The sequence below is a fragment of the Ixodes scapularis genome, unplaced genomic scaffold (assembly GCF_016920785.2).
Source record: "Ixodes scapularis isolate PalLabHiFi unplaced genomic scaffold, ASM1692078v2 PGA_scaffold0__279_contigs__length_252992795, whole genome shotgun sequence".
Classification (NCBI taxonomy): domain Eukaryota; kingdom Metazoa; phylum Arthropoda; class Arachnida; order Ixodida; family Ixodidae; genus Ixodes; species Ixodes scapularis.
In genome coordinates this window covers 126,413,106-126,436,440 of record NW_024609835.1, presented here as the reverse complement: position 1 = coordinate 126,436,440, position 23,335 = coordinate 126,413,106, and the positions used below count along the sequence as shown (strand labels likewise).

Below are 23,335 nucleotides of genomic sequence, written 5' to 3'. Positions count from 1 at the left end.
TGATGCGCGATTCCTGTCGCACATCGCTTGACGTCCAACGGGAACCGGGGGGTGGGCGATGTTTCGGAATTTTATGTTACAGATATTGAGGCAGAAAAATGGAATGGGCGAACTCTCGGGGGAGGGCGCCCTTACGGGATTTTACGGTAGTCAATTTTTAAAATAGACTCTTTGGCTAAGTGGTGCAAGATGCTGCCTGATAAAAAGGGTTTAGCCAGATTCATCCAACCATTTGTCGGTTGCAAGGGCACTTTACCCAAGTGTGGGAAAGCTGCAGGTTGCTCTTAACTATAGGCTGGTTCACACATTTGTGTTTGAGTGCAACCCAACGCGTTGTACTCGGCTTGGGGCTTTTTCAGTTGTATTGGAAGCCCCGACAAACATGGTCTTGCTGCCAGCCCACTCTGGGTTCTGTGGTGGAACTGCTGTGCCATTTGCACCAAACTGCGTCAGAACGAATAACCTGCTACATACCGCTACAAAGGCTGTATTTGTGCACAATTTGTGCCATGTCTGCACCAGAAGGAAACTCAATGTGTTTGGCATATGGCATTGTTGGCAATGCCACTAAAAATAAAAATAAAAGCTTTTTTTTTTTTTTTATGTTTAAGCTCTATGTGCGAGGAGTAGGGTTGTGCATATATTCAAATTTTCGAAGACTTGTTTCAAATAATTTTCTATTTGATTTGCTTTAAAATTAACTGCGACGTTCATGCTTTTCGAATTGTTGATCGCGGCGGGGTTAGCCTCCTTTGAGTGCACTTCTCCTCAAGCACCGGTGCACTGCGGAGAAGCGATACCCGCAGAGCTAACACCACGATCTTGCAACTCACTTCGCCGCAGCACAGCCTCTTTCTTAGGCGAAAAAAACACCTTCAAAGCGGTATGGTGCGCTCTCACGCGTGGTGTGTTAAACAAGGAAACATTGTGATTGTTGATATTTACATTGCAGCAAAATCTTTAAAATTTCGCTCTGGCTATTATGCAAGGGTATATGTTAGGCAGCGATGTTCTAACAACCTGTGTTCATTATTGGTGCTTTTTTTTTTTAATGGTTTAGAATTCAAGAAAATAGTTGCATATAGCAAGAATATCATAAATACGCTCAATTAGGTATGGCTGGACTCCTTTATCGGTTTAATTTTATGTCAAATCTGTTGTTTACTTGCCATCTCTATGTAGGTATTGGACATTCTGAGGCCATTGTCTACAAATAAGGCTAGATTAAGTTTAACGGAGCTCATAATTGGGCAGTTAGAAGCTTGGGAACAACCTTTGCAAGTTCTGCTGAATTTTCGTTTCAGTGTGGTGTAACAGTAGTGAAAGGCACGGAGAAAGGCGCAGCAACTATTTAATATTTAATTTAAAAATTTTCGGCCAAAACCAGTATATACTTTAAATTTGCTTTAAACCAAAAATCCATTATTGGCACATGCCTAACTACTGCAAAGCAGAGAGCAGCGTGAGACACATTCAACACAAAAGTGTCCGTTTGATGTCGAACTCATAACAATTACATCATCGTGACACAAACCCTACAAAGTAGCCAAACGCATATTTTTACGTCAAACACAAACTGAAGACGCCATCGGTACTCCTCATAGGTTAATTGAGACATTTGCAAAATTTCTCATGTATGAATGTTAAATAAATAAATAAATATCTCCAGTGGGCCAGGCCCCTTGTAGGTGTGACACTTCCAGTAGTCTCCTAACACTCCAACAATTGCAGTTTTTTTCCGCAAGCTAACTTTCAAGGAGATTGTATAAAATTTTCTGCCATGAAAGCTCAAAATTATTTGCTCCAAGAATGGGAATCTCCGCTCCAAAACCTGCTGTTCCATGCTACCAGAGCTGTTCCAAATCGCCACTTGGCAGTTTCACCACTGTGGGTACAAAATCATGTTGAGAAAACGACACGTAGACGACCACATTCGACTTTTTTCTGCCGAAGTTCACTCTCTCACGCGACATTGACGAGCTGATCGATGCAATGTTAACGTCTTGCTATATTGAATGCCAGCGCTTATTTGTTTCGGTGCAGGTGGCAAGTACAGATTCCGCATAGTGGCTGTTTACTCCAACAATGACAACAAGAATGGACCCAACTCCATCAAGTTCATGTTGCACAAGGACCCACCAAAGAGAAAACCCATCCAGGGCCCCATCATCAAGCACGTGAAAGCCGAGAGCCCCTCCGCAATCACTCTTTTCTGGGAGGTCAGTCTTGGCAGCTGTGCTACGGGACGGCCGTGCTTTTTCTGAAAAGGCCAACAAAAGACGTACAACATGTTGATCGATGCAACAGTGTTGGGTAAAGGCGACGCTGTTGGCGCAAAGACGATTTCAGCGCTTTTTTGCATTTTACTTCCAAAGGGTAGTAGCGGGGTATCAAAATTACCACCTAGGTTAGAACCCTAACTGGGCGCATTTTACCTTTGAAACAGTTTTGATGAAGGTCCTTCAATACTGAGAGAAAATGAGGAAGATCCCTTGTTCGGGCTGGCAGGCGCACTTGCGTGTGGCTTCTAACGTTTCTGTTCAGCCTCGCCTACCACCCAGGGTAAAGGCCCGTTCACACTCTTGCGACCTCTTAAACCTGGGTTCCTTAAAACTTCTTAAACCGGAGAACACACTGGCGCCATCTATTGGGAAGCAGTGTAAACTTGGCGGTCCGGCATATTTCTTTTTAATTTCTCGCGCATTATCCTTTCTTTCTTGGCTCGAAAAACTTTTGTCAATGTTATAAACGAGCCTTTCTATGGGTATTACGCACATTTGACCTCGGAAATCCCGCAAAACCTTCGCTCTTGTGAAATGCAGTTCCAGGGTCATCTCATAGATGGCGCCACAATGCCAGTGTGTTCCCTCATTCTAAAAACATTTAAGAAGTTTTAAGAGATCTCGTCTCTCTCAGTCGTACTCGGTCGCAAGAAAGTGAACGGGCCTTAACACTCGAGTGCAAATAAATATTAACTTGAAACATTCTCTGGCTAGGTATTCGGCATTTCGTGAAACCCGAAAATTTAAACCCGGATAAAAAAAGTGTCCACGAGACTGGACGCTGGTTGGTTTCGATGTGTGGGAGAGGGGAAGTGAGGCACTCATCGGTTAACTGGGAGGTCATATGAACAGCGGGGGAGTGAGGAGGAGTGGGTTAGAAGGTCCTGGAAAATCACTTGGCTTATCAGTTTAAGTGTACACATGCCATGTATTAAATTATCCAATGAAGAGTGCCATGTACACAGGCATCTCGCTGAACAGGCTAGACGTGCCGCTTAACCCTTTCATGGCGACGGACGTAGCTGTACCAAGCGGGAGCGTCCCGCATGGTTGCATTCATACATATACGTCCGCGACTGCTGATTAAAAAATTCCCGCCTCTGCTTGAACGGGTGCGTTCACGGGGACGTGCTGCCACTTGGTAGGTTTGTAGGGAACTATGACCATATGACTCCGGTCATGTTCGTTTCGATGCGGCGTTTTGAAATTGCGAAACTGGATGCTCTGCGCAAGGGACACTTTTGATATAGCTCTAGCGTAGGGGAGATTTGAGCGATGGCTCTTTGGGTTCATACTTTGAACCCTTCTCGGCCTCTGAGTCGGATGACAGCTCGACATTCGGTGAACAACTGGAAACCAGCTCGGGAGTCCGGAGTCCGAGACACAGCAGCACCATCTGTTAGACCGTCTGGGAAGCGGGCGAGTCGAAGCTTTAGTCCTTTTTGTTTTGTTCAGCCTTCAGCGAGTGTGCCGCAATATTTTGAAGTGTGTGTACTATTTATTTTAAGTCTTACATTTTTTTATGCGAGAATAAACTAGTGTATTCTCTTTGCTATTGCACCGAGTAAAAAATATCCCGACCACGGGGGCACGTCTTTGGACAAAAAATGCGACCATGAAAGGGTTAACGATGTTATAAATCAGGGGTCCCAAACACCTCAGGCCGCATCTGTCCCGCGACTTGCTGGTACACGGCCTGCAGGCAACCGGCTAGGAGTCCGAGTTCCCATGTCTAGAACACTACAAATGGCATGCACCATAGTGACCTCATCTCGTTGATTCATTTTCACTCAAAAAGTAGTTCTGCTTTTTTAACGTATTCACATAGTTTGTACTTATCTGTGTTCATTTGCCCCTTGTTTCGCTTTATTTTTTGCTTCCCAGCTTTTTCTAATGCATAGCAGTTCCACTACTAGGCCGCAAGCGCGAGCTATTCGTTAAAGGATGCATCTCGGCTGTGCGAACTCTCGATCAGCAGGAGTAACTGCCAAAGATAAAGCTACGAGCTCGGTATTCTTGCCTTTAAAAAGATATCCCCATTAAAAGACAAGTATTTGTTCAGAATGTTGTAAAAGAAAATCGTCAGGAACGCAAGAACTGTCAAATTAACTCATTGTTTTTTAGAGGCATGTTGAGCTTGGTTAATTCTGGAGTGAATTAAGCAACAGGAACGACAGTGTACTTTCTCTTTTGTTCCATTAATAATGCCAGCACGTTGGCAGTGCGTGTCATTTTAATTTATGTTATCACATCTGGTCAGGGCCCAAAGTAGTCATAAAAACAAATCAAATCTAAAGGCATCACTGGCAAACAACTGCGAGTTTCCAAAAATCATAAAGCACGAGGTCTGTTCTTTTTAAAAGCTTTTGAACGACCCCCCACCCCCTTTCCCATCATGCGATGGCCCTCTGCCTTTCCGGTGTGGGATATCTGACCCCCACACTCAAATGATTTTGTGACCACTGATATAAACGTTTGTGATGCTAGAACGTTTCATATATGTAACACAATTGCCTAGCAATTTGCCATACATTTTATTATCATAAAAGTGCTCCTAAGCCAAGTGTATGAAGTAGCTGACAACTTTTCTACTTCGAGTAAAAGTGGTACCGTAGAATACCGCGCATCCACCCCATACCACACTAAGCGCCCCTCCCAAAGTTTTAAGATCTGAGAAAATATGCGCAGTACATTGATGTGTAAAATTGATAACCGGACAAGCGCCCATCCCCCATTTTTTTGCAATTATCTCTAAATCTAGAGTGGATGCTTGCCCGGTATTTTACGGTAAGTATACTTGGGAAATGTGTGTAATAAACGAGTGTGCGAGAAAATAAATTGCAAAGAATGCCCTTCGAGCGTTATTGAACATAAATTCCGAAATTGAGGAACCCTATGTAGAAACTAACATTCACTTAGATGCGGCCTCCAAAATTGTTGAACATCCGCCATTTTTTGGCTTGCATCTCGAAAATATTGTGCAGGATAAAACTTGCGACTAATGACATTCGGTAATTTGTAACATTCAGTGGTCTGGAGCTGGCATATACAGGTTAACAGTTCTCTTTTCCTGCAACCCCCGGTTGTTGCTTCTGTTTGTTGCAGTACGCAGACGTGGACGCAGTTGAAGTAGAAGGTTTCTACATCTACTACCGGCTGACCCAGAGTGCAGGGGACTACCTGAAAGTCACGGTGGCCGGTTTCAACACGAGGTCCCACACCGTGACCTACCTGTTGCCAGACACTTCGTACGACATCAAAATGCAGTGTTTCAATGTGGCTGGGGCCAGCGAATTCTCTAACATCTGCACTCACAAAACCCTAGGTAAGTTGCAATCCCGAGGCTTTTCGATTTCAGTAGAAAAAGCACCGGCATTCACCAGTAGCGCGAGTGTAAGCTTAATTTAGGCCGAAAAACACCAGTAGCCCGGTGGTTCCATCTAAACACTCGGTTTAAAGGAATCATGGGTAGAAAAGCGTTCACAACTTCTAGAAATCGTCACAGTAAAATGCAAGGGGCAGTATTCTGGTATATGCTAAATATGAGCTTCATTAACGAACGAAGAGCGTGTTGTTGCGGGTCAAGATTGAACCACATGACCAATAAACGTGTCACCTTCGTCCTACATGTTCAATAATGCGAAAGCATTAACTGTCCCATGGAGCGAGCTGACATCATCAGTTTGAAGCACGGAAACGGCACCTAGTTTCCCCGATCCCAAAGGAGCGAAGTAAAGCTGGTGGATTTTGCCTTCGGTTCTCTTGGCTGGCGCACGTCAATGGGGCTCCAATTGGCCGCTGCGCTTGTCAGTTTTTATGACCGCTCACCCCAGGGCGCTGCGTGTCAATCAGCTCGCCTTTAACACGGAGCGTCCAAGGTCAGCGTGCCCAGGGGAGCGTGCGTGCTGACTGGTGACGAAAAGTATGCGGCTGACGAAAAAGGGAAGGGACGAGCGGTTTGCATGCTTTCGCACTCACAACTCGTAAGGAGTGCTTAGGTGTACTTTGAGCTTTTTCTTTCTGCAATCATGTGGTTCATCTCTTTAAAGTCTCTGACAAGGTGGGAACGGCAGGTAGGAGCTTCAGTTGTCCTGCCTCAAGTGTGAGCTTCCTACCTTCGGCAGTGCTTCGGCATCTCATGCACCTCAAGGGTGCGCGCGCAGCCGAAGCACGACGGAAGGCACGGGGCGAGTGCCAGAGGCCTTTTGAACGACACGCCCTGCCGTTCTCGTTCTGCCAACGACTGTATGCACATTAGGTCGTCGTGCCTCATTCTCTTGAAGCTCCGCTCATCTCAATTTCTTTTCTTACCCGTTTTCAGCTGCTTTGAGCGAACAACGCGTTTGCGGGTCTGCTCGTTTGCGCGAAACGAAGGGTTGTTTGTGTCGTCGTGCCTCATTCTCTTGAAGCTCCGCTCATCTCAATTTCTTTTCTTACCCGTTTTCAGCTGCTTTGAGCGAACAACGCGTTTGCGGGTCTGCTCGTTTGCGCGAAACGAAGGGTTGTTTGTGACTTAGATCCGGCAAGCGGTCCTTCCCACCCGTAGACGGCGTGACCTTTGTCCTTTCCAGCGCTGCCCTCTACCGGGGAAAAGAAGGAGGCGCCTCCACCGGAACTGCCGGAGCCGACGGACAACAGCGACCGGGACGTGCCCTACATCGTCCTGGGCGTGGTCCTGGCCGTCGTCCTGATCGTCCTCGCAGTCTCCGTCGTGCTCTGCATCCTGCGTCGCAGGGACAAAAGGAGGAGCGTGCAGAGTGAGCACCACCTCGACCCTGTTCAGATATCTGCTGGGCTGAGGGCGGTTTCACGCACTTGGGGCCCATTACAACCGAATGGCTTAAGATTGTCCGGTCAAATTTTTTATTCGAGAAAACAATTGAATATCATTGTTATTGCCTCGAGACGCATCGTACGTGCAGTATTTGAATTTTATATACCCCTCCCTCTGCATGAGTAATTGAATTTATATTGCTCCAATCGCATTCTAGCGTAAACGCTGTTTTCGTTGGCAATATTGAAGCTCTGACGTCATACAACACAAAGCGAGCATTTCTGTCTCCTCGTTTGCCTGCAAGTGAACGCCTCAGTGTGCTTCATTTTTGTTGTTGTGCTCAACTCGTTTCGTGGTTGGGTGAGATTTTTGTTGTGCGGTTGGGTGCCACAACCACCGGGCAGCACCTGCGAGCCAAGACGGGACGTTCCACACTTTTCTGCAAGGCGTGCAGTGACGAGCAAAATTGATCGTTGCCGTGCGTAGGAACTCGGTTCCCATCAAGATCGAGATCCCGCTTATGCAGCAGTCATCTCACAGAAGAGAGCTACGAGCTGAGCTCTAAGCGGACCGAAGGCTCGTAAGCTGAGGTGTGATGCTGGTTCCAACGATATTTAACTATGTCCATCCACTCCCAACCCAAATCGGATCAATCAATTTGATTATGCAGCGAAACCGAAACCAACAGCTAGGCCATCAGGAAACGATACCTGAAGTTGTATTTAGCACGCGTGCAGCCAAATTATATTTAACCGGCATGTGAAAATGGAGCATGGCTACGACTCGCCAAGCTTGTCCGAGTCAAGTGACGACATGCATTTGAACGATTCGCCGTTTGCCTTCGACCCGCGGACATCGCCTCTGAGGCAACGACCCGCAGCCTCATCACCCATCTAGTGGATCCGCCGATATGTGTACCCAAATCCCGCTTCGTGTACCTAAGTGCTGCTTCAGAAGCAAAATCTGCATCCTTTGCTTTGCAAGCGCCCCTAGTTCAATTGGCATCCGTCGCAGTTGTGCTTGCGCGAAACGGCATACGTTTGCTCAAAGCTTATGGCTGTCTGGAAGTAATTTCCTGCTAAAATGCGTGATTTTCTTTGCACATGCTAGGGAACTCCATTGAAGGAACCGTATTTCAGTAGGGTACAGCCTAGGAGACTATATAATTCAAAACAAAATACAAGACATTCATCAACCAACGCTTCTTATCCTGACCAGCCGACGCTCTGTGACGTCACGGACAAGCTACGGATGTCAGCCATTGACACTGGCAAACTTCGGGGTGCAGTTTCATACTTACGCTCATGAAAGGTTTAATTAATAACGGGAGATCATATATCAAAATAAAAATGATGTTTGTCTGCATGAAGGCTCCCTCGACGTAACGAATGCAAAAACTTGAGTACTTCCGGTTTCGACCGGACAATCCCTTTAATCTTTTTTTTTTTTTTTTCGTATTATTTTCATTGGGGGCACAATAAACTTTTGACAGTGTTACAAACAACAATTTCTTATGTGCATTTGATCTCGCAAATACAGCAGAACCTCCGCTTTAGTGAAATGCAGTTTTAGGGTCATCTCGCAGATGGTGTCAGCGTGCCAACGTGTTCTCCCGTCGTGAGAGATCGCAAGAACTCGGGTCGTAAGCAAACGCAAGTGTGTGAACGTGCCTCTATACGGTGGTCTTGTGTTAGGTACATACTTCCAGTTCAAAATCTTGCCGGACGCCACGTCGATCGACTTTATCCTTGTGTCCTTCTGCGCACAGAGGCAATGTTTTCCGGTTCGCTCGAGTTCTTTTGCCTCGCGGTCGACTGCACCAGCCAGAGTAGTCGGTGAGACAAAGGAGCGTCGTCTGGTGCAGTAGAACCTCGTTGACATGTTTCGAAGAAACCGCGAGAAAAAAAAAAAAAGCATATTGCCCGGGAAAACGTATGATCTGAACTTACCATTTTTAAGCGCATGCACATACGCACAAACACACACACAAAAAAAAAGAAAAGCAATAGTTAAAAAAAAAATCATGAGCCATTCCACTTTGTGAAGGTGGATGACTATAGTCGGTTGCAAGCTAAGAAAAAACCGGAAATGCCTCTCAGAGGAAAATGTAATCCTACGCCGAGAAACGCCAGCCAATTGTTTTCATGACGTCACGATTCTGTGGACCAATCGCGATCCTTTTGAAAAAAAAAAAGCTCAACATGGCTGCTGGCCTTAGCAACGCGATGCTATAGTTTCTCGTGACAATTATTCTGCTTTTTTGCACCGTGTTTTACGTGCCCGAGGTTACGCCACGAAATCTTGATGGTATCGGCTTGCGTTTGCAGCAGTTTTTGCGCGACGTGAGAATCCAGCGACGCTATCGCCAACGAAAATTTCGAAGCGGGCGCGAGGCTTAGCACTGCTGAGAGGTATGTTAGACGGTATGTTAGACAGTATCTTGGACAGAAAATGAATTGGGAAGACGGTACATTGGACATGAATTTCTTTCTTTCTTTACTAAACAGCTATTTCGTTGACAAAAACATATTCTAACTTATTTAAATGTCCTGAATGAATTAAATAAATATTGTAGTAGTTTAAGACAGGTTTCCTGGAGGAAGAAAAAGCAACGTTGCTAGCGAACTACTTTCTCGACGGCGGAGGCACTTCAGATGGGCGCAATGCGCTTGTGGGTGGAGCTAAAAGATTGTTCTTAGGTTGCATCCGACTATAGCGAAGCTGTTTAGCACACGACACAGACCCGCCCCAAGGAGCCGGAGAAAACTAGACACGCACCACGGGACCGCCACCCGGCGGAAAGTTGACATGCACAACAGGACCACCACCCCGGGAGAGCAGACGGAAAAGGAAACTAGGCATGCAAGCGCTTGTAACCACGACAAAGTGAGGGCGCTGCGAGCGCAGACATGGCCGACGCGGGTTGCACAGCGGAAAATCTTTAAAAAAACACCTTTAATATCTACCTGAGAGTCTACTGATCTTGAAAATGGTGGCTATTGATAACAAATCTACTGAATAGACCTATTGCTAAATTACCCAAGCATCAAGGAGAATACAGAGAATGGTGTTCCACGCACCGCACGTGCCGGCGCCTGCAGTAATAGCTGTTCTAAAGCAAAAGCCTAAAACAAATGGCATCTTGCTTGCACATTCGTCAACGCTTTATTTTGGTTATTTACTTTGATTTGAATATTTTATACGGGAAAGGTGTGCGGCGGTGCGAGCGTAGAGTTCTTGGTCACTCACACAAAAAAATCCACGGGACCTTAGCCATGAACAGCTTCTCTGTAAAACAAGCAGTCCTACAATGACGTCACTTTTGCGACGCCATTGCAGGATGAAACGAGCTTAGACGGCACAGGAAAAATTAGACTTTTACAACTTCCTATAACGCCAAATTAGAGCGCAGCTCTTGAGGAGAAGGAGGGGAGGGGACGGTATACCCCTCCTCTTCATCTGTACCCTCTCCTCGTCTTCTCTTCCTCCTCCCCTCATCCTTCAAGCTCCTCTCCTACCCCACGTCCCTCCTCCTCCCCGCCTCCTCTTCTCCGTGAACTCACGATTACGCTGACGGCGACGGCGACGAAACCGGAAACGGGCGCCTAAGAACTGCGCTCTAAAATGGCGAAATGGGATGGCGCAAGCCTGGGGCGGAACGTGAAACCAAAGTTGCCAAAGCGTTGGCGAAACTTGATAAAGCAACTGGAGCTGAATTAACACAAAGAAAAAACAAAGAAATGCCCGATTCATTATTTTACTACTACTGCTACCACTCCCTGTTAGGTCCTAGTCTAGAGTTACTCTTGCGCACTCTTGCAATCACTGCTTTCAACCCTTGAAACAATGCCTCAAAGTGCTTGCTTGAGTTACCGAGAATGACCCGTAGTCACGTGTGTACTTTAGAAACGCTTGAAAAGCCATAAGCGAACATACTACTCTGGTGTTGACAACTGAAGTGAACATGCGCTCACATGAGCACAGCAGTATTTGGGTTTCGATTTTTACGCTGCTGCTTCGGTTGCTCATTACGACAGCATTCGCGTCACTTTCGCCAGCGGTAGCACTTGACGAGGAAAATTAATGACAGCATCAGATGGATGCGCTGTTGTTAGAGCAGTTAGTGTGCTGGCGAAGAGTGCCGAGGTTCTCAATCAAGCTGCCAGAGTTGCGATAAGATGCGTAAAGTACATACTTGGAATCATTTGTTATTATTTCATGGGAAAGATTCTTAGACTAATTGAATAATGAGCTAAGACAGTAAAACTGCGCGGTCTCTTCTCTAATTCCAATCAAAACGCCCTTGTACACCCAGACGGCTCTCGGAAGTTGCGGAGAACAATACATGCAGCGGCAGCATTAGCGGCGGGCACATGCTATATGTCCCTGAAAATGGCTGCTTGGCAATCGTTCGTCGAGACCGGATGTTCGGAGCTCCGAATATGCGAGTGCAACGTTGATTGCCAAAAAACTTATAATCCGATTAACATTTGGCAGAATGCTAAGCATACTTTCCGGGAAATCGTGTTATGAGGGAATGTACGAACCGGAAAAAAAAAAACAGCGCAACTCTATGGGACGTTTTTCATGCCCTTACTCATGAACGTATGAACCGGGAAATCGTATGAACCAGGAATGTATCAACACGGTTCTACTTTTCTCGATTCTCATACGTACCAGTTTTTCTTGGGACGTAAGATACGAGCCGGGAATGGAAAAGTCGACCCTTTGGCAGCCAAGACGGGCCCCTAAAAGCCATTGGGGTGAACACCGAAAGGAGAAGAAGTGGAGTAGGCGTGGGTTTGCGTGGAATAAATACGTCCCCGTCGTATGTACCAAGTTCCGTTATTGACGGAGCTGCTCGTCACGTTCGCACATTTCACCAACATTAAAAACCATGCCAATAACTAATTGTCCGTACATAAACTAGCAGGGAGAGTGGCAGACGCCGGTCCTCGACGTGACAAAAAGCGACTTACCGGTGGTGAAAAGGCGTTGTTTTGAAACCGCCTTATGTCAACACCTCCCTGGTCGTGGATTTTTTTACTTCGCCTACTGGGCACGCGTTGGACTGAAATGCTGCGTCGGTGTGCGGCTGGTACTCGTGGCGTTCTCGCTGATTGAACGTTTTTGCCTAACGCTGACACAATGCCGGTGTCCAGTTTGTGCCGACCTGCAGTAGGCAACGCTGAACGTCCCGTGCTAAGGCCTTTTTTGACTAGGGGGTGTTGGCTGTATCCGCCTTTGAATGGCTGGCGCACGCTCGCCATGTACCAGTCATCTGGAACAACTGCTCCAGGTTTTTTGGGGGGGGCTCAATGCAGGCCATGTATTCAATCAAAAGGATAAATAATTTGTTGGGGCCATTCTAAACTTGTTGATTAAATTTAATAGATTGCCGCTTTGTCTGATAAGTGTAGTCTTTTGTTGGGGAATGTACACCTAGCCTTCGTATGGCATGCTGTTTGACAGAAGTCAGCAGCGGAAGCAAGCAGTTCAGCGGCCTTCTCACACCTGCCCTTTTGGGTGGTGCTTAAAGTCAATTTATCATTTTGTGTTTCTTCGTAATTTTTTTTTTTCACGTTAACATGAACACCAATGTGGCATGAACTGTTGTCATAGCTCAGCAGCAGCATGTGCTTTGTTGCATTCCTGGCTCCCGCTGTTTATTTACTTCCGCCATGCCCTAATGGGCCACTGCAGAGCAAAGCATATTCCTGCAAGCTGTCGGCTTTAATATCTTGGGTGTTGAAGTGAGCCAGTTTAAAGGGATGCTGAACCGAAATCTGGATTCCACAAAGCACGGCGGCAAAAGCGTTCAACGGGATGCTACAAACATCAAATCATCCTTATACAGTCTAAGCTCATTATAACAGACCTGGTTACAACAGACATTTGGATATAAAATACCAATTTGTGAAGTTTGGTTGGTTTTCCTCTATGTACCATTGACTCAACTTCATATCTGCATACAACATACACCCTTTACAACAGACCGAAATGTCGGTAAAAATCAAGGTCTGTTATAACGAGCTTAGACTGTACAACGATATATCAAACGGATGACCGTATTTTTCAACAAAAAAAAATGGAGGCGCATTTGACGGATATGTTCACGTCTTGTTTCTCCGAGAAAGAGAGGGAACGGCCTCGTGTCTTCTCCACTTCGCCACCTTGAGGGAGCGAAACGAAGAGAGGAGGAAACGAGATATCTTGACGTCACGCGCCTCGTCGGCCTCGTTCAATCTCAACCTCTTTTTCCAAGAATATGTCCGTCCATTCGATATATCGCCTTATGACTAGTGTTGTAGGGATTGTAGCGTCCCGCCTACGGCCCTGTCACATTGAGGAAACAGTCGGAGAACTTTGTCCTTCAACACAAAGAAAACATGTTTTCGGGGACCCTGTCACATTGCGGAAACAGCAACAGTCCGAAAACATGTTGCTGTCGTCCGAAAACCATGTTTCCCAACTTGTTCTCCGACACTCGGGGAACATCCTGTCACACCGGGAAAGCGTGTCGGAAGAACACAAATTGCCTCCTCTCCTGCGCGCTGCCTCTCTCTCTCTCTCTGCCCTGCCAAGCACGCGCGCTCGTGCAGTGTAAGCACTGTTCTGGGCCATATGCTCGCGCTTGTAGCATCGGCTGCGTCTGGATTGAAGCTGAAACGAAGTATAGGCGGCTAGGCTCAGATCCGCTGGCTCCGCTCGCCCCTTGAATCGTTGCCATTTTGGATCGCCGTCTCGTCGCCGTCGCTCTACCGTAGTCGATTCATCAGCCGCGCGAACCATCTCGTGTTCTCTGGATTTGGCGCTTGCGTTCTGCTACAGGGCTAGACCTTTGCAGGATGGCATACGCGCCGGCCACAGCAGCAGCTTCTGCTTTGGTGCTTCTTTGTGCCATCGATTCAGATGATTTTGACGATCAGCTGCCACCGCGCTAGAAGCCGTGTTCAAAATAGACCAGCGAGTGGCTCGCAAGAGTGCATCAACAAGGTGCCTATGAGAATTTGATGCGGGAGCTGGTTCTGGAAGATTCTGAGGCCTACCAGGCGTTGGATTCGGATGGATACCGGCTCCTTTGAGGATTTCTTAGCAGGGGTGAAATCGCGCATCGAAAAAAGGGACACAAATTTCCGGCTATGTGCTTAGAAATGGGGAGTTTTCAATTATTGAAGTGTTCTCGTGCGACTATCTGTACTGAAAAATATAGATGTTGCCGTGTTGCTGGAATAAAATTCGCTCAGCCACCGAAACGGGCAACACGTGTCGTCCGACACAAGTTGCCGAGGTTTCCGTTGCCAAAAACTGTCACACCGAGACAACATTGTCGCTGTCGTCCATGTTGTGTTGCTGTTTCCTCAATGTGACAGGGTTGTCGGGCAACAGAGCCGGCAGCCGACATGTTTCCCGACTGTTGACAAACATGTTTTGTTGATGTTTCCACCGTGTTTCCTCAATGTGACAGGGCCTTACAGCTCCTGCATTGTTTTCTGAAATCCAAATATCGGTTCACCATCCCTTTAATGCCCGGAAAGTGCCATCGCTGATGTGAAAGGGTGCTGAATCTTATGATTTTTTTTTCATTGGCAGGTACTACAAGTGATCACAATAGCAATCTACAGCAGAATGGCCATATTGGGAATGGAGAGTACTTCACTGCACAGAGTAGAATTGACATCACAATCAATCCACTGGATTCTATCGAGGTAAGGGTGTTTAGAACCTGCATTCCATGCCCTTTTACCTACCAACATTTTTTTTTTACTTTGTTTTTAGTTGATTTTCTACTTTTTTTTAAACTATTTCTTGGTATTATTTTACACATTTCAGCATTATTTTATATTTTTGTAATACAAGGGTTTCAACATAAAAACATACTGTTTTTTTTTTTCTTTTTTTTTATTGCAAAAATAGACTATGTATGGCTGAATGCTCATTCTCCGCCAAAAGGTTTTGCTAGAGGTTTGAACCAGATGCCAAGGTTTCAGCTCGAACCAATATTTTATTCAAAAGATATAAGTGATTTTCTGATAATTTCAATGGAAAAATGGGGCCCATTTTTTCCCGTTTTCGGTTTCTGGTGCCATAGAGCACCATGTAATGTCGTGACCGGTTATAACTAGGGTGTATGCTTTCCGGTGTTTATTTATGACAAAAATCTGCGGATGTTTATCGGTGTTTATCTATTTCACCAATACCGGTGCTTTCCGGTGAATTCTCTCGTCCAGACGCTAAAAACGGTTATTGTCGGGCGGAAAAAATTGCGAATGTAAATTACCACTGGCGGCGAAAAACAGTCCGAATTTTATTCACATATTTTACACAATCTTTTTCACACTCGATTATTGTAGTATTTGCAAGCACACATTCCTAGGCTCTTGTCTGTCACTGACGCCCGCTCCTTCCTGTTGACAACGCACAAATTCGAGAATGCCCGCTCAACATTTGCGCCAGACACGGGAAGCCCCAAAACGTCCAACGATGCTTGGGACAGTACTGGCCAGCTTTGACTGGCCTCTCAGGCAGCTGATAGTGATCTTCAAGCTCGGAGGCCCAGGAGGATCGCTGACCTTGGAGAACAGTGGAACAAAGCTACTGTCCTCCAAGAGTCCAAGACCATAGGTCACAAAAAAAAAAAAGGCAGGCAAAGTGCATGATTCCTGGTAAGATAATGTGTTTGGCGGAAGTTTGCGCATGACTTTTTCAGTAAAAAAACAAAACATTGCTAGAAAAAAAAAAAAAAAATTGAGAAAACTGTTTTTTTTGTTTGTTTCTTTTTTAACAATATTATTTTGTATCTGGCGAATGTTTATTGATGTTTTTCGGTTAAAATTGGAAGTATACAGGACATTTTCAGTGAAAGAAACCAGCGCTTGCTCGTAAATATGAAAGAACCGGTGTTTTCCGGTTTTAACCGATTTTGTATTTTCGACACCGGCGGATGTTTATCGGTTAAAACCGGAAAGTATACAACCTAGTTATAACTAGGGTTCCGCGTTTCCGGTTTTTATTTTTTCGAAATTCGGCATACTTTTTTCGGTGTTTATTTTTAAATTCAATTTTTGTTTTCTTTTTTTCGGTGTATATTTATTTTCAAAAATGTATACCGTTTTTTTTTTGTGTGTGTTTTTTTTTCGGCGAATATGAAAGAAACACCATCGGACACTGGATCAGATGATCCTTGTAGCTGTGATATTTGTGATCACTCAAAGAGTAACAACAAATATACATACCTGGTCTTCGCTACAACTTCTGTCAGGACAGGCCCCAGAATCGCAGAATTCGCGGGCATAATCTTCAGTGCGCTTCTTTTTCCTTCCCATTCTGACGACGTGACCATCTGAGGTGATGACCGTACAAAAACCAGCAGAATGGCCCAAAAAAAAAAAAAAAAATCCATTGTATTTATGTTTTAATAAACCACAGGGAAGTTTGAGAGAGGGTGTTAAGAAAGGTATTGACAGCTTTCCTCAATGTCTTATGAAGTGCATGAAGCGAAAAACCTTATACTAGCCCAAATCCAAACTTTTTTTCTAGGACCGGGAACTTGACACACAAAGCCCTATCACGGAGAGTACACAGATGCTCCGCAAAGGCCAACCCTAGACCTCTTTTGTTGCATGTTGAACCTTGGAAGGGGGCAATCACGAAGACGTCACACAATGTCGAACCTTGCAAAGCCCTCTCTCTCTCTCTCCCTCCCCCACCCACCTCGACACGGCCCTAAAAAACTGACCTTTTTCGGTTAAAACCGAATTTTTGAAAATGGATTTGGCGTACTTTTATCGGTGTTTATCGGTTTAAACCGAAAACTCCGAACCGTAGTTATAGCGAAGTCAACAGGAATCGGAAATCACTTCGCTATATTCGCTATTTCGTTTTAACCGACTTCGGTTATCGAAGTGCAAAAGGAAATGGGAAATCATGATCGCTTTGCTGTAGATGCTGTTTCGTTATAACCGACTTCGTTATAATCAGTGTCCACAGTATTCGAGAGCTCCATTGGTCTCCATTTTCCCATTGACATTTTCAGAAAATTATTTATAACTTGAATAAAATATTGGTTCGCGCTGGAACTTTGGCATCTGGTTCGGATTTTTAGCGCTACTTTCGGGCAAAGAATCAGCGTTCAGCGATGCATAGTTTATTTTTGCGGTAAAAAAACCCTGTAATTTTTTTTTTTTGGGGGGGGGGGGGGGGTTGAATAATGAGAACCATATTTTGCCCATCTCCCACTATGCCGGTCATTCTGGATGACACAAGAAATGGAAATTGTGGAGGTGGGAACTTCACCTCATGAGGACTCACCGACTGACAAAACGTTCACAAATCTTTGGAGTCACTTGTCTCTGTCTTCAGAACTCGGTTAAAGGCTGGATGATCATTCATTAGAACCGTTCAGAAGCAGTTCACCCTCTTCCCCTAAGCTACTTGATACTTACCTAACCCTTGCACGACAACGCAGATGCACCTCTGCCGTCACTAGCACTTGATGTGCTTGAGAGGTATGTGATTTTTAGAACCCAGGTAGCTAGACGACTCTGAAGTCCTGTCGAAGTCAACAAAACACAAAATTCTTTGAGCCACAACACGGTTATACCCGTTTTCACCTTAAGAACAAAGCAAGTTTTGCGCATTGTATAACGCGACGCGAAGTAGTTCTTTCGAGATTTGATTGTCGGAGGAAAAAGTGATGCCTTCGGCATTTGGAATGTGTATGCCTTGTTAAGACAACATATAGCTAATCTAAAATTCACCTCCATATATCTTAATTATCCACGTAAAGGGGTAAATTAGTAATGCTCCGCAAAGAGCCGGACTTGTTTTACTACGGACCTTGAGGTGAAAACTGGTATAGTCTTTGCGGAGTTATGGCCTATTCGTCTTGGGGCACATTACACCTGTCCAGTGCAGTAAACTCCTTCCACTTCAGTACATGGAAGGCTGACCGGGAAAGAGGGAAGCTCCCCTCTCCCCTCTAGCCTTCTCTGTACCACGAACCGCACTGCACCGGTGCGATGCGGGCCCAGACGAATTAGCCATTAGTAGCAACTACCTAGTGAGTGCAGCTCGTCTGTCGTTTGCTGGTATGCAGGAAATGTGGCATGACCGGACGAATCAGACTTGTCACTGGGAGTTTTAACACTACATGCATGGATAGGTGAGGGTTTTCTGTGGTAGTTTTCGGTTTTATTTTTGACACATTTGTCAAGAGGGTTGGGACAAAAGGCAAATAAAATCACCTGACTTGGTTTAAAGAGAGAGTGAGATTAAACTTTCACAATTCATTCTTTGGTCAAGTATGTTCTGTAGTATAGGGTCGACTTGGAAAATCGGGAAATTAGGCTATTGTCAGATGGCACCTAGTGAAAGCTTCAACGTCATCTTTGGGACATTGTTAGGTACTGTTTGTTTCTGCAGGGTTGCTTTGCTAGGCCAAAGTACTGTACACTTTTAAGAGCAGCAAGGAAACTTGAATGACAACTATGAGCAAGGAGATTAAACAGACATATGGATGTTTAACACAACCACAAGCAGAGCTGACTATGGCCACTGCGGTGGTGCTGCTATTAGCAGGGCACATGTGCATACGCTCTACTTGATGCAAATCAAATCTGGTTCCTGGGTACACGCGGTGCCCACACCTCGTGCGAAAAGTGCGCATTTTCCCACACCTCGTGAGGGCTTGTTTGGAAACAGTGTGTTGGCCTATATGTACGAGAAAAGTTTTATAATCCTATAAAATTCACAACAGCAATAGTTCTTTTCATTCTACACAAGGTTTGCAAAACAAATGCTGGCTGATTGTAGGCTAGTATTATCAAGGGTGGAAAATGAAAATCAATATGATTTAAATCATAGTTTAAATCTTGGTTTAAATCATACCTTAATCAAACCTTTCCCGCAAAAATAATCCCGAAATTATTTTTTCATTTACCGTTTATCATTTGATGCTTTCTCTGTGCATTTGTTTTGTATGTAAATAACAAATGTCATCTAACAAGAAAGATTTATATAAGGCCAGACACGAGCATAAAGAAGTGCTCTTTTGAGCAAATCAGAGTGTTGAGCTTGATTTCTACCTTCCACTTTGTTTGTCAGCTACGTAACATTCTATTGCAATAGAATCAGCATGTAAAACAAAGAAGTGCAAGCTAGAAAGTAGTGTCCTATTGCAACCAACTTAGACCTCTAAAAAAAAAATCTAATAAAGTTTTTTTTTATCTAGCTGAAAAAAATAAAAAACGGATTTTGTTCTAGTATGTCGGGGATTGCAGCAATAAAAGGTTGTTAATTAAACTGTACTTGACATTTATAATAATTCTTCTGCATTATTATCAGTGATTTGACAAATTGATCAATCAACCTGCTATGTTGAAAATACTTTAGTGGTAAAGGATCATTATTTTTTAGTTAGAGTGATATAAGTCAAATTAATCTGATTTAAATCAAATTTATTTATTTGATTTTTTTTTTTCAATATAAAGATTTTTTCCACCCTCGTATTGTCTAATGTTAATCCTGCACTTATGTTTAAAAAAAAAAAAAGTGTGTGTGTGTCAGAGTTATTTTATAATATTGAGATTATTTTAGAAAACCTCTGAGGTAGCCTTGTTTTTGTTTATTTCTTTCCCAGCTTTCCGAGCTGTCAAGAGAAAAATATGCAGCTGTCATAGTAACGCAGCTGTCCAATGGCCATAGGATCAGTCCAAGGGATATGAGTAAGGTCACTACTGATTGCTGTTCTTTCTCGCCAGTACCAAGCTAATCATACCCTTCGGATAACGTGATTACCTTTTCTACCATAGCTTGTGACTGAACAAGCAGCTCACTCACGTGACTTTTTGGCAGTGGGAAACTGGAGCTGACTCCATTCTTGATTTGCTTCGTCTACAGGGTGTTTCACGTAACTCAAGCCAAATAGCTCCTTTAAAAAGTGCATTGCACAGAAAAACAGTTTATGTCAGTTGATGTCATTGGTCTCTGTCAAAGGGCCTAGTTAGGAAAATTGTAAGCTTTTGGTATGATTAAGGGTCGATTACTTTTGAGTAATTACCATCATCGTAAATTTAAACGTGCAGTTTCAGTTAGATATTTTCTGGGCATCATCCAGAACCCCCAAATCGGCACACTTTGCAAAATATGTGCAGCATTTTACAATGTTCTGAAAAAAGAAAAAAAAAAAAAACTTAATTTAGACGTGTTTTTAGGTTTTGGTTTCCCATAGGAGCGCATCTTTGCACCGGCGGTTCTGCTCCTCGTGGCCGAATCGCGCAACTCACATGCACCGCCACGCACTCTTTACATGACAAAAGTGAACCCAAGAATCGAAGCTCATTTTTGCAGTGCCATTCGAACAGTGCAGTGTTTCATTTTGCCAGCTTACGCCTGCAAGGGAGGTGAGGCAGTAGTTGTGCTCTTTGGCCAAGGGGGAGCAGGACCACTGATGCAGGGATGCGTTTTGATAGGAAACCAAAACTTACAAGACATGCTAGTGCTTTTTCGGAATACCTTAAAATGCTGCGCGAGCCTTATAGTTTTCAGAAGTTCAACTATTTGGTCCTGTTAAAAATTACCCGAAACTGCGGTAAAAGATCGGAACTTAGTAGGAGAAAAAGGACAAAGGAAAAGGAATATCTCAAACCCAGCTACTGCATTTATTTCCTCAAATCCTCGTATAGCCACAAACTTAACTCTGACCACCGACGTCACAGTACCATCCTTTGTTACACGTTTCACTCAACCTTTGTTGAACAGTTTGAATCACTCTAGGTCATCACTTGAGTCCTAAACAAAGGTTGGGTGAAATGGGTAACAAGGGATGGTGCTGTGATGTCGGTGGTCGGAGTAGGTTTAAGGCTATATAAGGATTTGAGAAAAAAAGGCTCGATATAAACCTAAGCACTTCTTATGAGTTGTGAACGCGAAAGCATAAATATTGTTCTTGCGTGCGTTTTTGTGAAGTGGCCGCTCCGCGCTCCGGAGTATGCTCGAGTGGGCTCTCTCTGGGAGGCCCTACCAGCCAAACGCTTTTTTTTTCCGGCGCGCTCTGGCACGGGCACATAGTGCTATGGGGTGGCTCTTGAAACTGACGCACCTCAGCCAATCGGAGCCTCGTTCCTTGCAATTATGTTGCGTGCCAGCCGTTGGGAGCCCTATCCCTCAGATTTTGGCTGCACTTGGAGAGGGGAATTTATTTACCATTTGGCTCTGCTTTTTGTGCGGCTTCAAATCTGGAAGCCTTCAGATCGCAGATTCACTTTGCTCCATTGAGCGAGGGTAGTTTAGCTGCCGTTTGGCACGGTTTCAAAGCCGATGATGTCGGCTCACTCTGTGAAACAGTTATAGGGCCCCTGAAAATAAAAAAAAAAAATTGTAAAGCCCTTCTACTTCATGTGAAGATGGAAGACCAGCAAAGCTGTTATCTTTAAAACGTCTAGGACGATGCCTAGAGGAGGACCTCAAGGACCGTCCTGTAGGTGTCGTCCTCTAGGGCGACCTCGAGGACAATGTCTAGGACGGCCTCAAGGACGACCTCAAGGACAACTTCTGAGATGACATCGAGGGCAATGCCTAGGACGACTTCTAGGACAACCTCAAGGACAACTTCTAAGACAACCTGAAGGACGACGCCTAGAGGACAACCTCAAGGACGACTTCTAAAACGACATCTAGGATGACCTCAAGGACGGCTTCTAGGACGACCTCGAAGACGATGCCTACAGATCATAACAAGAAATCAGGACCTCAATATCTAATAATGCCAAGGGAGGCTGACTCACGCTGGTTGCCTCCCCTTTTTGTTTTCATTTATTCATACTGGCCACGACCAATGGGGAATTTTCTGTCGACGTGTGAGGGCGCATTTTTTCACAGACCCTAACGTATAACATCTTTGCTGTAAAATGTTTTTTTTTTTTTTTAAACAGTCCGGTTGAAACATGCATGTCAAAAAATTAATTTTACGTAAAGGAAACATTTTTTTAGAGCAATGTTGACGGCACGAGACGCGATTTACTCGGTGGTCACCTTTTTTCCACTTGCTTTTTCTCGGCATTTCGGGCGTGTGGAGGAGAGGTGGATCGGCTTTGCCTTCACATTGAGATGGAAAGAGCAAAAGACCATCTCATTGAGGTCGAAAGATCGAATGACCATTCCGTGACGTCATGAACGTGATGCACGCAACATTTCAAGTAAATCTCTCGCCGTCAATATTGCAGTACAAAAAAAAAATTTTTTTTTTTTGCATAAAATTTATTTTTTGACACGCATGTCCCAACCAGGCTGTTTAAAAAAACGTTTTTTTCCTTTTCAGGGGTCCTTTAATGCTTTTGCATTAAGGAACACAATAGCTGAGTTTGAGACATTCCTTTTCCTATGTCCTTTTTCTCCTACTAAGGTCCCCATCTCTCACCAGTGTCTCGAGTAATTTTCAACATGATCAACATCCACCAGCTTGTCTGCACACTAGCTGTAGTTTTGTTATGGTATTTAGTAATTTCCGATGATGCCTAGAAAGTTTCTTATTAAAACCATGCCTCGAAATTTACTGATTAAAAAGCTCATTACTCAAAAGTAATTAAGAACTTAATTATATCTAAGTTTATTCAATTTCCTAAATAGGTCCTTTGCCAGGTGGTGACATCAACATTTTTCTTTGTGATGCTAAGTTTTTGGAGGGGCAATTTGGCCAGCCTCTTGTGAAACACCTTGTATATTGTTACTTTATTAGTTCAGATTTACTGGTTCCTTATCTTGAAGATACTTTCTATGTTGTGACATGCTAAAATATTAATTACAGCTTAAAAACCTACTGGCAGTTTCTGTTCCCCATTTTCTTCCCTGCTGATTGAAGCTTTCTTTGTTTTAAGATAATGAAGTAGTAATTGAAGACTCAGTTTATTTTAATTAAACTGGTTTTGTAACATAACTAAATGTTGAGGCTAAGCACTGAGATGGAACGGCCTCCGTCCCCACCCACTTTGGTCAAAAGTTTGAATTGCTTTACAACCATACCAGCTAGCCTGCACCTTTGCTCTTATTAATTTTTGGTTCGTAATTGTTGGAAGTCATTGGCCATTTGTGCAGCCTATTTACTAACATCCTCTTTGTTATTTGCAGGTGCCGACGGCGTCATAGTGAGGGCAGAGGACGTTTAGGAGAATCTCGTTTGTATTTATACACGAAAGATCAAAGAAGAGCCGTGCAATTCGTGCTGGACATATTTTATACAATCTATTTTATGAACATTTTAATTAAATATTTGTACCATGTG

The 23,335-nt window shown here is 44.3% G+C and overlaps 1 protein-coding gene across 2 annotated transcripts in view; it reads left to right on the top strand.

The window, feature by feature from the left end:
• Positions 1-23,335, top strand: part of LOC8035645 (cell adhesion molecule-related/down-regulated by oncogenes) — a 61,211-nt gene extending 37,876 nt beyond the window's left edge. Inside the window, exons 12-17 of one of the 2 annotated variants that reach the window (XM_040210798.3) lie at positions 2,044-2,219; positions 5,388-5,607; positions 6,854-7,039; positions 14,650-14,765; positions 19,697-19,781; positions 23,182-23,335. In XM_040210798.3, coding sequence (XP_040066732.1) covers positions 2,044-2,219; positions 5,388-5,607; positions 6,854-7,039; positions 14,650-14,765; positions 19,697-19,781; positions 23,182-23,219 — 821 coding nt within the window. In that variant the 3' untranslated portion in view covers positions 23,220-23,335. Of the gene's footprint in view, positions 1-2,043; positions 2,220-5,387; positions 5,608-6,853; positions 7,040-14,649; positions 14,766-19,696; positions 19,787-23,181 lie in introns of both variants that reach the window. The other variant, XM_040210799.3, reaches the window with a different exon arrangement.